General features: G+C 36.8%; 2 protein-coding genes across 10 annotated transcripts in view; one reads left to right on the top strand and one right to left on the bottom strand.

The window, feature by feature from the left end:
* Positions 1-1,965, bottom strand: part of l(3)72Dn (UTP4 small subunit processome component l(3)72Dn) — a 47,094-nt gene extending 45,129 nt beyond the window's left edge. The window contains 1 exon segment of the mRNA XM_067111546.1: positions 1,730-1,965. Within this exon segment, the coding sequence (XP_066967647.1) occupies positions 1,730-1,833 (104 nt within the window). The 5' untranslated portion in view covers positions 1,834-1,965.
* Positions 1-16,592, top strand: part of RtGEF (Rho-type guanine nucleotide exchange factor) — a 318,924-nt gene that overhangs the window by 214,589 nt on the left and 87,743 nt on the right. For 2 of the 9 annotated variants that reach the window (XR_010854518.1, XM_067111539.1), the window contains exon 1: positions 5,293-5,475. The exons of 3 other annotated variants lie outside the window; for them this stretch is intronic. The gene's annotated coding sequence lies outside the window, so the exon portion shown is untranslated. Of the gene's footprint in view, positions 1-5,292; positions 5,476-13,211; positions 13,375-16,592 lie in introns of those variants that run through there. 4 more of the 9 variants (XR_010854519.1, XM_067111540.1, XR_010854514.1 and 1 more) reach the window with 3 other exon arrangements.

The raw sequence follows: 16,592 nt of genomic DNA, 5'->3' as shown, positions 1-16,592 counted from the left end.
TTTATGTCTCATAACCAACAGGTATTAACACATATGCACAACTGTTTGTGAAGTGCGTGTGTTCATCGTGTTTTAAAAATGCATGGTAAAGGTAATACACCTTTGGAAGATAAAAAATGAACATATAAATTTTCTTGTTGTCAGTCGCTTAGAGAAATGGATTAAATTTTGCTTGTGCCAGCACAAGGGATGATTATAAATTAGTGGTAACTCTCTCTCTCTCTCTGCTGGAAGGGTTAGAAGTATGTATGTACATATTTTTAAGGGTACTAATGTTTAAGATGACTCTGAAATATTAATAATATAATTTCAAAGATTAATACAGTAATATGACAATGATTTAAGATATATTTGATGTAGGATAATACTGTTAAGTAAACATATGTTATTTAAACTTTCAAGATAGGCAGTTATACGCATTTTTGGTGAAGGATTCTAAGTATTCGCTGATATTAACTAGGTCTATTCGTGGGGGGGGGGGTTGGAACGCATCCCCTGCGAATAGTCTGTCAAGAGCTCCTGTATAGTTTTGCCCATAACAGTGAAAATACACCTTAACCATAAATAATTTGGTTAATTTTTGGTAATTCTAAGCCGGCTGTCCGCAGTGAGCTAGACTGTGGCAATTGGCGTTTTCCTATGTTATTTTACTTGCTTTACAAGAATTTAAAGTAATATTTTGTCGGCCGGCTGTAACTAAACTGTAATTGACCCTTGAAGACCACACGACTTGAACTACCTAACGTGGGATAGGTCTAAGCCGGCATTCCGCGGCAAGCAACCCCCCCCCCATCATAGCTAATACGGTAAAATTGTAACCACTAAACACCTCTAGGGTACGTTAGGTTCGTATTTTTAAGGGTGTTTACTGTGTACAATTTTGCCGTATTAGCTATGGGGGGGGGGGTTGCTGCGGAATGCTGGCTTAGACCTACCCTGCGTTAGGAAATTCAAGTCGTGTAGTCTTCAAAGGTCAATTACAGTTTAGTTACAGCCGGCCAACAAAATATTACTTTAAATTCTTGTAAAGCAAGTAAAATAACATAGGAAAACGTCAATTGCCATAGTCTAGCTCACCGCAGACAGCTGGCTTAGAATTACCTAATTTTTTATCCTTGATAGTGCCATGAAAAGTCAGCCTCTAATTTCCCAGCATCAAATATTTTTTAAGTTATTCAGAATACCAGTTTCATTAAGAAATCAGTTTACAACTGTCTGTGCTTTGAGCATTCTTGATGTTCGTTTCATTACCAAATGAGTACTTTTAAGAGATAATGGAACCCTACCTTATAGGCCTACCCTACAGGTTGGGGGACCATAGCTGGGAAGCATGGTTTTTGGGTATGATACAAGGACTTTAATCCCACTTAGGGCTAGTTCTCATTCAGATTGAGGTACTTTAGAGGCTAGAGCATTTTCAGAAATTTTTGATATACTACAATACGAACAGGCACCCTAGGTTAGCTTAAGTGTGGTTAGTTGGGTCATTTGGTAATGAGCTTTAGAAACGTTCAAAGCACACATTGGCCTAAAACATAGGCAAGGAAAACATTTTCAAGTCCAACATACTAAAACAACTTAAAAGTAAAATTTTACCAATGATTTACATATATGTCTCCAACCTTTCTGAATGGTGCTAAAAATGGTGGTATCATCTAATGGGGTATGCACAGCCAAGATAACATAGGGTAGGCTAGCCTTAGACACTAGTCCGGGGTAACCGCCTTACCTAGACAATGCTAGTCTGTTTGTTTCGTCTTCGTAGGCCATGCATTGTATGGCTTTCGGTTCGAAATCATAAAATCGTACATTGTGAATAGTAAATTCCGCCATGCGTTGAAAAATTAAGCACCGTTGATTTTTTCCAGCTTCTGCAAATATCTGTTGGGTATGTTGACGTTCAAGCCATGTGTGTGTACAATAGTAGTAGTAGTGCGGTACGGGAGAGGAAGAGGGTGCTCTACCTCTGCAACGGCTCCTCCGTGCGGTATACCTGGTTCTTCGTTGTTTTCTCCACAGCTCCAACTCGTGGGCAGTGGCCCATTGCTTGAGTAGGTGCAAAGAATTGGTGTGAGAAAGTGTTTCGTGAAACAATCTTTCATGTTAATACTTGTAACAAATATTTTATGTTCTTTAATACTCAATGTCTGCTACGTCATAAACACTATTCCAGTCGTTGAATAAAAACATATAATTTTATGCGTTATTTATGGGTAAACCATAATCAATCTGTTTTTAAAGAGAGTATATAGGTTCTACTATTTCATCCAAAGAATCACCTAAGATCGGTCCTTTGTCTACAGAGAACAGTGCCGCGATTGTTGTAGTCTGGTTTCTAAACCCAGCCTTTGTGTTTCCTTGCTTTCCTAAGATCAGGTGCGGTTATAATATGATGAATCGTTTTGACTCACCATGCTCCTGTCTTATGCTGTTCATTACATTTAATTCTTCTTGTTTAAAGTAATTTAGACATAATGTTGTTGTTATTTATTTTTAAAATCACAATGGCAGGCAACTGCATTTATTACCCCTACGTGTAATCGAGATTTCATCGTATGAAACCACAGTAAGTTTTCTTCTGTTTAAGGAATCCGATACTTTCTGGAAATCTGTTATTACCGACAACCGGTCTTATCTTCTATATGTTTCTTGGCTGCAGCATTTTAGTATGTGCAAATTTATCCATCGCGCTTCTTTGTGCAGTTTCCAAATATTTTTTTTACGTCTTGTTCGATTATGGTAATTTCTGTCATGGGTTTAATTCCTGTCAAGTTTAGACCAAATACACCTTACTGTGGAAAAACATATGGGGCTCATTTTGTTTGGTGTTCGTCAAGGTTCTTTTGTAGTATCTCTCCCATGTCACTTTTTTTTATTTATCTGTTGCATTCTTATTACACATTGCTTTGATATGGTTTATGCGATCTGGCATTTTTTAATCTTAGGTTTCATTTTGGGAATCGGAAACAGAGATGAGATTTAAGGGCACCTCTTAAAGCCTTGATTGAATATATATATTTCAGTTTTATCTAGCAATAGTTACAGTACTAGAACACTTTCACAATTTGATTTCATTCTTCGACTACTTTTTCGTTAGTTTTAGGAAAGAAGAACTGCAAAGAATCCTTCCTCCTTGGTTCGTTCTACACGACTTCCTTGATACAGGGGCTTCGTAGAATTAACCGAAAGAGCGACGCAGACAGCCACACAAATCGAGTCAAGAAAATTTGCTCATATAACAGTCGAAGGACCACTTCCTGAGTAAGGGCCGGTATGGAGCAGACGTACGGAACGATTGCTCTATCTCGTAGATCGAACCAAATCAATTGTTTACCTTTGAAACCGACCTAGCAGTGCATGAAAAGACAGTGTTAAAAAATAATTATCTGTGAAAATGCATTATGGATAATAAAAATGGAAAGTTGATTTGTTGAGCCTGTAAATCAGATAAAGGAAGGGTTAAGGACTTGATGCAATGTGATAAATTGTATTTTCAGTAGCCCCAGGGATGAATATTAAGAAATTGAAGTGACTCTCTGCTAAACAGTTTTAAAAGGTTCGCTTTTATTGCAGGACGTGGTAACAGTGGTGGATGAGGAAACCAAGTTTTTTATGGGTTGCTGAACCTGAAAAATCGCGGACTGAAGCGACTGGCAATCCGGCAAATGTGCTCTGTCCGTTGAACTGAAATATGATAATTTCATGCAGGATATTAAACCATGGAAGTTGAGCCAACTATTGCTAATCACACGAAGAAAATTGTTCTAAAAGGAAGCTGACTGCCTCTTAAGTAAAGAAAATAACTTAAGCTGATAAATATAAGATGAAGTTTATTGGTAATAAAGTCTATACAGGCATCATCATCATACTGATTTATTCTTGGAGGCGCTCCTATCGAACATCATTTGGACCATATGGCAGACCATATTTATTTTTCAGTTCCGTTTTATGGTTTTATTGAATATTTGTTCTTCCGTGATGTACCTATTTTTCTTTTCGTTTCTTGCATGTTCTCAATTTGCCATATTTTCTTTGAGTTTGTAGGACACCTTATTGAATAAGATGCGAGTTGTGCATGTAAAGGTTATTTTTCCAATTTTTGTTGCATCTTGTCTCTGTTAATTCATCCATGCTCCTATAGCTTACTTATCTATCTTTCTATGGTTTATATTTACACTATTTCGATTGAGTTTTCGTCATATGTTCACATATTTCAGTAGCTTTGTTCCTCGCTAATTGAATGTTCAATAAGCTGCACTTTGTTTTATAGCTGTTCTACTCTCCGAGTTCCTCCTAACTTAACCCACAAACCTGTCTGTTAGCATTTTATCCCTTTTGGGTAGGTGCGCAGCAAATCCAGTTACTGCTGTTTTCTTGCATTTACCTTATGCCATATACATGTACCTATTTTCTCTAAACTAACCCGTTCTCCTATGTATGTTTCCTGATCGTATACTGTTACTAGGTTTAAGCGATCGGCACTTATTATGCAGCCAACTGCTTTATCTTCATTCCCCCTTTTTTATTTTTAACTGGTTTTTATTAGACCTTTTTAGCCAGTCCTCATATTTCGTTCTCTCATTATAGCTCTAGTTTCTTGATTCGAATTAGATGTTCCTTTGGGTGTTCCCTTCCTCTGCGTGGGTTGCGAAGGTCATCTTCATGTTTTCCTTTAAACTGCTTTCAAACTTATGAAGGTGAGCCTCTTCGTTATCAGCGCTGCATCATTTTTTTCCAACGTCATCAGGGATAATGGTTCGCTTCATTTCTTTTTTTTAGTTTTTTTCACATATCTTCGTAATTTATATATCTAATCGATACTTGCAGTATAATTTTACACGGTTGAACCAATATTTACCGTATGGATCTTAAGTTGGCCTCTCACCATATCTTTATTTTTTTAACTGGTTGAATTTTGTCGAGGGACCGCATAATTTTATTATACTCAGTCGTGCTTGGAACTTGCTGTACCACCGATTCTGTTATAAGTGTCTAGCAAAGGAAAACGTTATGATTAAAAGTATACAACCCAAAATTAAGATAATTCTCCATATTCTACAGAATATCAAAGGTTAATAGAATTAATAGAGAGTTCTGAGGGAAATTTCTCAAATTTTGTCAATATAGCTGTAACAAAACGGTAAGAAAATAGCAGTAATTTAACATCTTTGACATGCGTGTATTTGTGGATTAAACCCGAATCAATTCCGCATACACATTATTTTGATGACTTAGATGACGAGCCTTTGCAAAGACTTGACTTGAATTACGCCACACCTACCGATAGAAGACAGTGAAGTACTACTACTACTACTTATAGTGAAGTTTTCCACTCGTTGGTCTGAGAAAGTTATTTATATACACTTGACAGAACTAGAAGGTGTAGTAGCTTTTCTTCCAGAGGTTCCAAGATGTTGCAGTGTACGAAAACAAATATGTATTTGCTGGGTTGAGTGTACTGTAGAAGACGAAAAGGTAATATATTGCATGATGAATTTTTCTATGAGTGACCTTTTACGGACTCTTAACTCAATGTTCTGCTTTAGTTGACTTAAAGACTTATCTATGTGATGCCTAACTCAATGGAGTCTACTAATCTACGTCTACCGTAATATGGACAGTTATTTCAGTTTTCAGGGGCCACACTACATTAGGTAAAGTTTAAAGATGAATTATCTGGAAAATTATTGCCTGTATACCGTGGTACGGACACATTTCTTATGTCAGGGGGAGATTGACTAGTTATAAGAAAAAGGTGAAAATAGGACCTAACTAACTGGTTTGGGATTTATTCATAGTGAAATTCTCACGTCTTCAGGTAGCCAAAGAAAAAATGCGCACTTAATCTGTGCCCCAGCTAAGGTTTCTTAGAAGAAGTTAATCTATCGAGTCATCCAAACTGATGATGTAACTATAGGCTAGGTTATGATTAAGAATGAGAAATTTAAGCTTTAAATGTCAGTATGCATTTTCCTTGCATAAAATTCTTCTTTTAGGTTATTCAGTTTCACGTTAGGCTTAAGCTATGCTATTCATGTAAACACTAAAGGACAATGTGCAAGGATCAATGTGGAATGCATGTTTAATAACAGTGAACATTAAAGCATGTTCATAGAATATACTTGCATTTGCCTGGAAAAGTGACGAATAGTCACCCATTTAGTGATGTTGTTATAGTGCATTTACCAAAATACCATATGGTTTTATATATTTTATTTGTAAATACAACAGTAGGAAGTTATTTTGATGATATATTTTCATAATTAGGGCCTAGGTAGCAGTGATGTTAATATGTATATTCACTTTACTGTTCATTCAGTAAATAATCATAAATGAAAGAATCAAAACGGTGGTAATGTTTCATATACATTTAAAACTCAGAGGAAAAATCCATCAATGAGTAGATTTGATATTATAGAAAAAAAATTTTAGAAATTTTTTCTAAAGTATATAAACAGAATTAAAGTATGTTTAATCCAATCGTACATGAAGAATAAAAAATTTGACAGGAATCAAGCTTCAGTGTTTCGCTTAGCTCATCCTCCAGGTGAGAAATATTCTCATGAAACTTATGATAACCATGGTAAACCTGCTGAATGGACAAAATAGGTATTTTGTGTATAGGTCCATGCATAGCTTTCATGAAAATGGCTTCATTAGATGAATTGTGTATGTTGTTGAGTAGATGGTTTTATTGCATACCAAGCAAGAATTATATTAACATCCATATCTATTTTTTATAGGAATGGAAACTCAAGAAATTATATATAATTGAGCATAGGCATAAATCTAAACCTAGACTGAAAGGTATTAACTTGAAGCCTGATGTCAAAATATGAATTTGTTCTCATTCTTTTTCTTACTCAAACAAGGCATATTCATCTACCTAGAAATAGATTGAATACATCAACGAAAATCTAACTTCAAAAGAAAAGTTGTTCTTTATCTCTCTGTCAGTGTTTTGTATGCCAGATAATTGTGTGTTTACAGAATCACAAAAAAATTACCTTTTTTTCAGGACTATTAATAGGCACGCGCTTGCAAATAGTCAATGGAGCTTGATAACAAGGTGGTTAATTGGTGGTGGGTGGTGGAATCCCTCCTCCCCCAACTCAGTTGTCACCGAGCGCTTTTTCTTTAGCCACTTGAGTGTGGATGTCTTGCTGTACCTATTTCTAATTGTCTTGTTGAAATGTATCTGGTAAGCATTATAAGTGTCTATGATTGGTTGATTTTGAGTCTGGATAGTGGATGTTGCAGGAGAGATACTCTGCCTCTGGCACTGCTGAATCTTTTCTCTACCACTGTGCAAGACTGCCCTGTTTCCTCTACATCTTCTGATTCTCCCCGGCTTGGTCATAGGGGCTATGCATCAGAGCATGCACACACTCCAACATTGACAACTTGGGTGCACAAGCAGAGCTCTCTCCAGGTGAGACCTTTGTGCTTGCTTGTGGCGTGTCACCAACTAGTGGTTCATTGACTACTCCATGTATGGCTGACTCTCTTGAGTACCTTAAGATGTGGTCTTGTTTAAGCATTCCCAGAAGTTGCTCCTTCTCTGGTTTTCTAGACAATATAGCTTAGGCTAAAAGGTCTCCTGCTCCTTGCTGCTTGCTGAAATGGAGTTCAACTTTGTTGAACCTCCCGTCACAGTTTTGTCGCCTGTGGGAGATATTATTGTGGTTTCTTACATAGGAGGTGCTCAGGATTTTTGTCCACCTCCCACAATCTCACCCTCTGCCATAATAGGAAAGGGTAAGATGCACAGAAATAGTAAGGTAAAGAAATGCTAGTGTGTATTATCTTTCTTGTGAAGCTCTTTCTTTTCATTTTTCTCCCCTTCCCCTCTTCTTCTACCCCTCCTTCCTCTTATAGGAAGAAGAAATCTCAAATGCTGAGGCACATTTTGCTTGAGTATCTTTCTTTTCTGAAGGTTGATGGCAGTGTTCTACTACCTCCAGGTGAGACTTCCACTGTAGGCAGGGTTGACTCTGGGGCCCCTGATTATGCTCCTGACCCCTTTTCTTCCAGACTCTCTCAATACAGGAAAACTGCTCAGGATTCTCCTCTTGCTGCTTGAGCTTCTTTGGGAGTGTGAGGAAGGACTTCAGCGCTACCTTGTTTTCCTACACAGTTACGCTGTTTGGATTGTGTGTTCATGTGGGCAGAGGTATCATGCCTGAAAAGTCTCCATTGTATGAAACCTTTGGGTACCGTGGAGAGCTTCAGGCATGTGATCGTGTTGACACTCAGAGTGCTCCTGACTTGTTTAAGATTTTAGTGTGTGTGTGTGTGTGTGTGTGTGTTTGTAAGATGGTGTTTGGAGCATTCACCAAATCTTTCTACTTGTTTGGCTTTGGCCAGTCTGGGGGGAGGCTGTAAGGTGGTTGACTGCTGTTTGAAATGTGCTCATTCATGGGTTAATGTTAGTTTGTTGTTCAGTGATTGGTAGATTTGGAAGTTCTTTGATATGTTCCTGCAGGGCAAAATGGTGTGTTCGTTGCCCATCTTTTGGGAGAAGATCTAGCCCATGCTTTGAGAGACCAAAGTGGAACCCAAGGGTCTTTCTCCTGTAGTCTGATGTAGAAAGGTACATCGGAGAAATGAACTATCTTGGGGAAGTGACCTCAACGCTGTCATTGAACAAGATTTTGTCATTTGAGCAAACTCTGGAGAGGAGACTGTCATTTTAAATGCTATTCCCCCCCCCCCCCTTTCTCTGATATGCAGCATAAGAAGAATGTCAGGACTGCCTTTCAGAAAAAGGGAGAGCGCTTCATATTTGGTGTGTTCAGCCTGAAAGGGGGTCAGAGAATAAGTTCTTTTGGCTGGGATCTCGGGTGCTAATGTGGTTGCCTTCTGTGGGTGTAAGAAGGATGGGCCTGAGGGGGTTTCTTGTGTTATGGTGTGGGAGAGAGGTCTTGACAAGTGTAGAACTTCCAAGAAACCTTATAGTGTGCTCCAATTGTAGTGTTGTCTTATCTTTCAGGGATCTTTGGCGACGTTGACAAGAAAATGATGGTGAACTATCATGTTGGTTGTTCTTTTCTTAGGGATGGAATTAGCAAGGAAGAGAGCAAACATCTTAATGTTCAGAATAATTATGTATATATCCCAAACAAGCAATTTGTCTTAGCCTGAGAGAGGTCATCTTTGCTAATCAACTGACCTGAGTAGTCTTTTGGCACCCAAAACCCACTGCTGCAAGTCTGCTAATATTGTAAGCCATCTCAAGAACTCAAGTGTCTCCATCTGCTGGAGATGACACCACTTAGGGCCTGAATAGGTTACAAGGAGACCTCCCTTGCAAGTTCCTGTAATCCTGGAAAGGCATCTTCATGTGAGTGGAGCAGTCAGCCCACACGTAGAAATATTGTGACCTTGTTTCTGGAAGTGAGAGACTATGAGGGGTAGGCATGGGTTTGTCATAACCAACCGTATTTTCTCTACTCTCCATTCTAAGGATAACCTCCTTCAGAATAGCATCTACAGCACTGCTCTAGGGAGCTCCACTTTTATGAAGTCCTTCAGTCTTGGTTGTCAGTCTCAATGCTGGAGCCTGGGCCAGTCTGGGAGACCAGGATTATTGTTTGAAGTTGAAAAGCCTTGGAAATCCAGTCTAATATTTGGCTGAAGGAAGGGCTGTTTGTCTCTACCCTGCCAAGATGATGTCTTACATCCTGAGCAAAGTATGAGCTGTAGGTTTTTTTATCCAAAACCTTTAAAGAAGAGGGAGGAGGCATGTGGTGCCTCTTACTATAGGTTGACAGCTACTCAGAAATATGGGTTGAAGTGTAATGTTGAGATCAATTATCAGTAGTCACATTTGTCAAAACAAGGGTATCCACATGAGGTGAAGCCTTTCCTAGTGTCATACCCTTGCAGAGCACTGCTATGCTACTAACCATAAGCTCTGAATGAACTCAAATTGAAGGATCAGCAACTAGCAACTCTGATGAGATGTGTGGCATGGGTGAATCTTTTATTGCCTGAACAAAGTGCGCTCTCAGGTGACAACTTGTGTTCTGTATAAGTGGAACATGGGCTTGGTGAACTACATGAAGAAGAGTGATGTGTGGTGGTACAGGCCAGCTGAAACAACTACTGATTTGCCTTCTTCATTTAGGTGTCATTGTGTTGCACCACTCAGTGCCCAATAATTTTAGTAGGTGAGATACTCATGTATACAAAGGTTTAGGCTTTCCAATTTGTGACATTCTCCTTGAGTTGACAATTGAGGCATGAAGTGCAGGAGCATTCTGATGTGAAGAATGAAAGCTGCTCGAAGAAGCAGAACTAATTGGCAAAGGGGAGTGTAGTGCAGTTTGATTTTGTTTTCAGGAATGATCTAAATGGCATTTCTATAACCTGTTCATGTGGCATGAATCACCTGGGCATCTATAAAAAGAAGAGTCACTACCATATTGAAGTGTGCAGACTTTGTGAATGGTTAGAAGAAGAGTGGTGGTGATTTGTCCTCTGAAGAATGAGTGCTGCAGGAAGCACAATCAAATTGGACTGTGTAGAGAGTGCTTCTAAATCCAGTTATGCTGTGTGCATTTTATGTTGCTGGTGCAGTGCTGTGGGTAATCACAGAAAGTATTGCCACAGGGAGAGGAGCAGAAGAAATGTGCAATACAGCAACATGTAGGAGCCATGTGGCATGCAGAGGTTGGCATATGATGACCTACATTGAGGAAGAGAGCAGGTATGAGTCTGTGGTTCCAACACACATTCTCTTAACTCAGACAAATTCTTCCGGTTTAGGTAGAACAGAGTAAAGCAAAAATCTTAAGGTTACTAAACTGAGAAGGTTTGGATGTAGATTTGAGTAGTTCTGAGCTCATCAGTAATGACACTGAAGACTTAATGGAAGGGGACTGAGGCAGAGAAAAAACCGTCTTCCTACAAATCTTTGGAGCATTGATAGCATCTCCTCTTGTTGTAAAACACCAGCGAAGACTCTGCCCAGTCTGTACATATCAAACTGTGATCATACTGACCTGTACAAGGTCTACAAGCAAATGTTGATCATTTTCAGAACTAGCCAGAAAGCTCAGGCTCTGTTTTTCTGGAGCACTTATACACCCGAGCTAAGGTATGTTGAATGTATAAGAATACTACCCTTAACTAGAATATATAAGAAAATATTCACTAAGCAAGGTTTACCATCCAGTAGATGAAAATTTCATACATAACTGAGTGAAGGGCAAAACTTTGCTAAGGAATTGAGTTCAGAGTGCAGTAGTTCCTAAATAGCTTTTATGAAGTGGAGACAGAAGGTCATGACGATGCAACAATACTGTAACATGTATACAGTATTAAGGATAAATGCCTAAATAATGCTTCAAACTGAAAAGGCATAGCTAAGCTTAAGGCAAGTGGATGCTAAGCTTAACACAAAGAATATTCTGCCTTAAAGTAAATGCAGGCAAGGTCACAAGGGTATGGGGTAAATGCAACCACCAAGCTCTTAAGAAATAATAAGGATACAGTTATAATAAAAAGTGGTTAGAAGAACATCAGAGTCACATTATCAAAATTTATGAGGGAGATGCAGGTCTTTGTTAGACACCAGACATGACTAGTTTTCACCAGATAGAGCCTAGAGCTTCTCAGGGATCTGAATGCATGCTACAACTGGTGGAAAAGGGGACTCTTTGTGATGTCACATGATTTTTGCTGGTGCAGTTTAGGTTTTTGTAGGTCTGCTTTGAAATTAATTTATCATAGTATTACAGTGTATGTATTGTGTGTTAAGTAAAAATACTGTTCAGGTGTCACCCTAGCATATGTCTCGTCAGAGAAGTAAAAATGGTGTTCAGGTGACAACTTAGCATATGCATCATCAGATATACAAGATGGCTTTCTATTCACTGAAAAGACATGTTCTTGAAGTCATAGGTGGTCAAGGTTTATTGTGCTCTCTTTTATTTTACCGCTGCTTCAATTTTTCCTTAGTGACTGTGAAAGTGGATATTTAATGAAAACTGTTTACACAGGAAATACATGTATTTAATTTCAATTGCAAAGTTTAGAGATGACATCAGGTACAAATAGCAGAGCAGGAGATGTGCTGCATTGTGGAGTGCTGGGAAGGTTAGTTCTTGGATCCATTCCAAGACATGATAACATGAATTTTGGTGTGGATGATAACATGAATTTTGCCACACCAAAAAATTGATAGATAAGATTATTTAGGTAATGTAACAAAATCTGGTATGATTTATTAAAGATAAAGATACATAAATTATTGCATGGTTGTGCAAGTTAATTTTTTCCTAAGCTTCTTGTTATTGTTATTGTTATTATTATTATTATTATTATTATTGTTGTTGTTGTTGTTGCTGTTATTACTTTTTTAAAATGAATCCATTGATTAAACAAACCTACAAAGCCATTAACTTGCAAAGCAGACTTCCTCAAAACTTCCTCAAAATACCCAAACTGTGAGAATAAAATAACATAATGATGTCCCAACAAAGACATGATTATATCTACAGTATATGTATATATATATATATATATATATATATATATATATATATATATATATATATATATATATATATATATATATATATATATATATATATATATATATATATATATATATATCCAGTATATATATATATCAGTAGTTATAGAAGAAATGTTAAGTAATTCTTATGCCAGTTTTCTCAGGGAAGAGTCTTATGTAACCTGTGATGGTGCTTGTAGTTCTTTCTTAGTCGCTTTTGTTTCTTTTCCTATCATATGCTTTAAGTACCAGCATTTTGCTTGCTATGCTAACACTTGACAAAGTTATCAATGGTAGTTTGCATGTGCTCATTTGTGTGGTCAGGCCCTTAAAATAGAGTTCCCTCATTCAGAAGTCATCTCTGGTATGTTCTTATTGAAAATTGCTTCCTGTGAACTTCCTTTCAGTTTATCAGCTTTGGTGAAAAATATTTTTGCTTGTATCAAGTGTTTTTGAAAGACTTGATATTTAAGAAAAAATATACATGATGTTCATCTGATTCTGGAGCATTCTTAACATTATGAAATTACTAACAGGTAAGTTGGTTGCTGTTCATCAAGTGCCAGGTGGCAGGTGTAGATGGGTGGGGATGGGAGGGGAGGGGAGGGAGTGTGAGGAAAAGGAGTTATATTTAACAACAAATTCTTGGCACACCTCAGCATCCCCCAGCAAGTTGGACATTTTTGCTAGTCATCTTCATAGTCATACTGAGATTACTGTGGTGTTAGAAAAGGCAGGGAAGAGATTACTTGTAGTCTTTTATTGAAAAATATTTACTTTGATGATCCTGTGTGTTCCTGCAGTCTTTGGCTGATCTTACAGGTGTTTATATGTATTAGGTGCAGAGACAGGTAAGGTTCATTAGTATATTAATTTCATCTTCAAATTATGAATTTTTTCAGGTAAAACAGTGACCTACTTAGGGAGACAGGTAACCAAAAGAATTTGCATGAACAGTGGTGCTATTCATTACCTTGGAGCATTTTGGAATGACCTAAGGAGTCTGTTTTGATTGTTACTTTTAGTGATGTAACCTTTGTTATTTGAGATGACTTGTAACAAAGTAATGGGCATTAGTGAAGTATTCTGGGAATTAATTGTGATATTTTATGTACATGGCTTATGAAGGAAGCTTTTAAAACGATGCATATGTATAACATATTTTTATTTAAATAAGCTTTGTTTTAATTAAGCCTGCAAGGTTAAGTGCTGATTTACAAACTAGATTGAGCAGACCTGTTATGTAATATAATTTTTTATGTAATTTGTATTACAGTAATTTGAATTTAAGATCTTATGGGGGTAAACACTATTGCCAGCATATTAAGTGAACAGTACATTTATAGTGAATGATTTTCATATTACTATTTCTGTTTACATACAGTGCTTTGTAAAGTGAATATTCCACATATTGAAAAAAATGGGGAGGAGGAAATAACATTTTGGTTTTACTAAAAGAATTGGTTATTTTGTCATTGCTCATTTCTGCTTGACAAATTACCTTTGGTAAAACAATTGATAATTTTCCTGCTTAAAGTGAAATTCCTGGTATTCAGTATTCTGTAATCAGAGTAGTACAGTATAATGTTAGAAAATATAACGAAAGAATTGGGAATGAAAATGCTAAAGGTATTTGGACAATATTTCTATTTACATTTCATTCACTATATAGATAGTGTACATATTTATGTTTAAATCAAAAACACTTTCACAATCAAAATGTTTAGCAGTCATTGTAACTGTATACTCTTGTGGTTTGTAAATATTGTTACAAATATTTAAGGAAATAAATTCTCTGAGCCACATATTGTGAGGTTGGAAAAGCTTGTTTGGGTATGGTGAGATGCCTATAGAATGATTACATAAAAAACAAACTTCTTATTGTACAAAGCAGTATATGCATCATAATGTTGAAATGATGGAAAATTAGGGTGCTGAATAGCTCCTTAAATGAAGCAGAAAAGATAGAAAATTTCAGTGCTGACTAGCACCTTAAATGAAGCAGACTGGAATACAGTATACGGGTGTGAAACCTTTCAACACTTAAAAGAATACTGTACCTTGCTCTCAACCATGTTTACATTTTCCCTGAATTCTCAGCTTGCGTCGTGGAAGGAGTTATAGCCAGTGCTCTTTCTCTCTCCTGTGCATCCTTCTTATTATGATTTGTACTGAGTATGCAGTAATTTTTTTTTTAAAAAGTGCTCTTCATTGTCATTAATTCAGTAAGTGAGGCTGTTCACCATATAATTGAGTGATAATTCAGTATTTATGACTTTTGTATTGATGCTATATAACCCAAAAGGCAGCACCATATTTAAAACTACAGCAAATAGGTTTGCCTTCAATGTATATTGTAAAAATATGGCCTACCATCAGGTAAAGATTTACTGTTACTCTGTTATATTCGCACTGTGTTTGGTTGGTAGTCTGCTCTTTGCTACAGTCAAATACAGTTGTTGCCATGTTATATAATTTGTTTTGCTCTAGCAAATGTAAAGATGTAAGTTAGATGGCTATAGCACGATGATCAGAAAGGCAAATATTTAGCGGTATACAGTAGTCATTTCAAGTTGAATTATCAGAAATTGTCTGAAAGTCCCTACGAAGCAAAGTTAATAGATTTATCAAGAGAAGTTTGAAAACTGAGCTATAACAAATGACTCAGCCTTATGTTTGGTGGACCAAGTTAAATTCCCTTATCTGTGGATCTTAGTAAATCTTTTCTTCCTTTATTTGCTGCTGATTGGAAATGGTTAAGCAATGATAGTGGCAAACCAAAACCTCTTAGTCAAAATGTGGTTTTTGGTTCATGTTCCCATTCCTGATACTGTACTTGCTTCCCCACACTCCTTTACACCAAGTTAATTTTTTTCAAGATACAGTGAAAAAGATCCTAGATAACTTGGGCAACTGTTGTAGAGAAGATCCAAATGAGCTTTCCAGTAATTTTTTCAAAATATGGTAAGATCCTAAACAGCATAGTTCATTGCTTTTCTTATCCTAGGATTTCACCTGATGAGCAAAAATTATGCTGTATATGCCTTTTCTTGTTTTCAGTATGAATGCAAATTGTAATGGTTACAGTCAAGTTTCCGTCTTTTCAGTGCTTTGTAAGATTGATAAAAAGTTGATACTGAACGTGAAAAATCACATGAATCTTGATTTGTTTACTACAACCCTGTTGCTCATGTTACCTTACTTAGTGTATTTTTTGCAATAAAATCCCAGTCACACTTATTTGTACTGTTCAGGGTTGAGAGATGTCTACTGTCCTTGTTGAGACAGGCATATAATGCTACACTTTGTTTCATTATTCAATGCAGCTTGACAGAGGAACATTCGCTTCCCAGGATATTATTTGTGCTTTATTACTATTACACCATCATTCTCCATTGTTCATTTAATTCTTTGGACTCCTTTTCTTTTATGTCTTCGTTTTTGGTGTCTAGGTAGGATTTGTGTCTTCCTTTTTAGTTTTTAGGTAGGTCAGCACCTCTTAATTTTCTTATATTCTCTTTTTTTCAATAATTTTTACTTGGAAAAAGTTAGTGCTAATTTATAATTAATTAGAAAAGTTATGAAATTATTGTACATGTATGTGTTAATGATGGTGGTAAAACAACAACTATAGAGCAAAAGTACGAATAAAATCAAGCAAAGCTGGATATGTAAACAAAAATAATTGGGCAGCACAGGTGATAGATAAGAACTATAAATTAACAAACAAATGAATGTTCTGATAGCACTGAGCTGAGGCACAGCCTAATTTATAGAGCATAATTTGTGTGGTAACCATACATTAAAAGCCAATAAAATGTGGAACTTGAGATGACTAAGTACCTACAAACAGTAGCACAGATATTTTAGTAATTTTAATACATAATTGAAAGGAGGGGTTGCTGAGTAACCTCAGCTACTCAGAAGTATACAGTGGCAATGTACAATATCATGTCATGAAGTGTTTTGCAAGTGTGAGTTGGATTTCAATATCTTGGTGCATGATACTGGTTATGAGGCTGTACCAAAAACTTGGTTGGTAGATCAAGGAAAGTTCTTTTTAACCTAA

Source organism: Macrobrachium rosenbergii, chromosome 11 (genome assembly GCF_040412425.1).
Source record: "Macrobrachium rosenbergii isolate ZJJX-2024 chromosome 11, ASM4041242v1, whole genome shotgun sequence".
NCBI classification, from domain to species: domain Eukaryota; kingdom Metazoa; phylum Arthropoda; class Malacostraca; order Decapoda; family Palaemonidae; genus Macrobrachium; species Macrobrachium rosenbergii.
The sequence above is the reverse complement of the archived record's forward strand: the minus strand, read 5'-3'. Positions and strand labels throughout refer to the sequence as shown.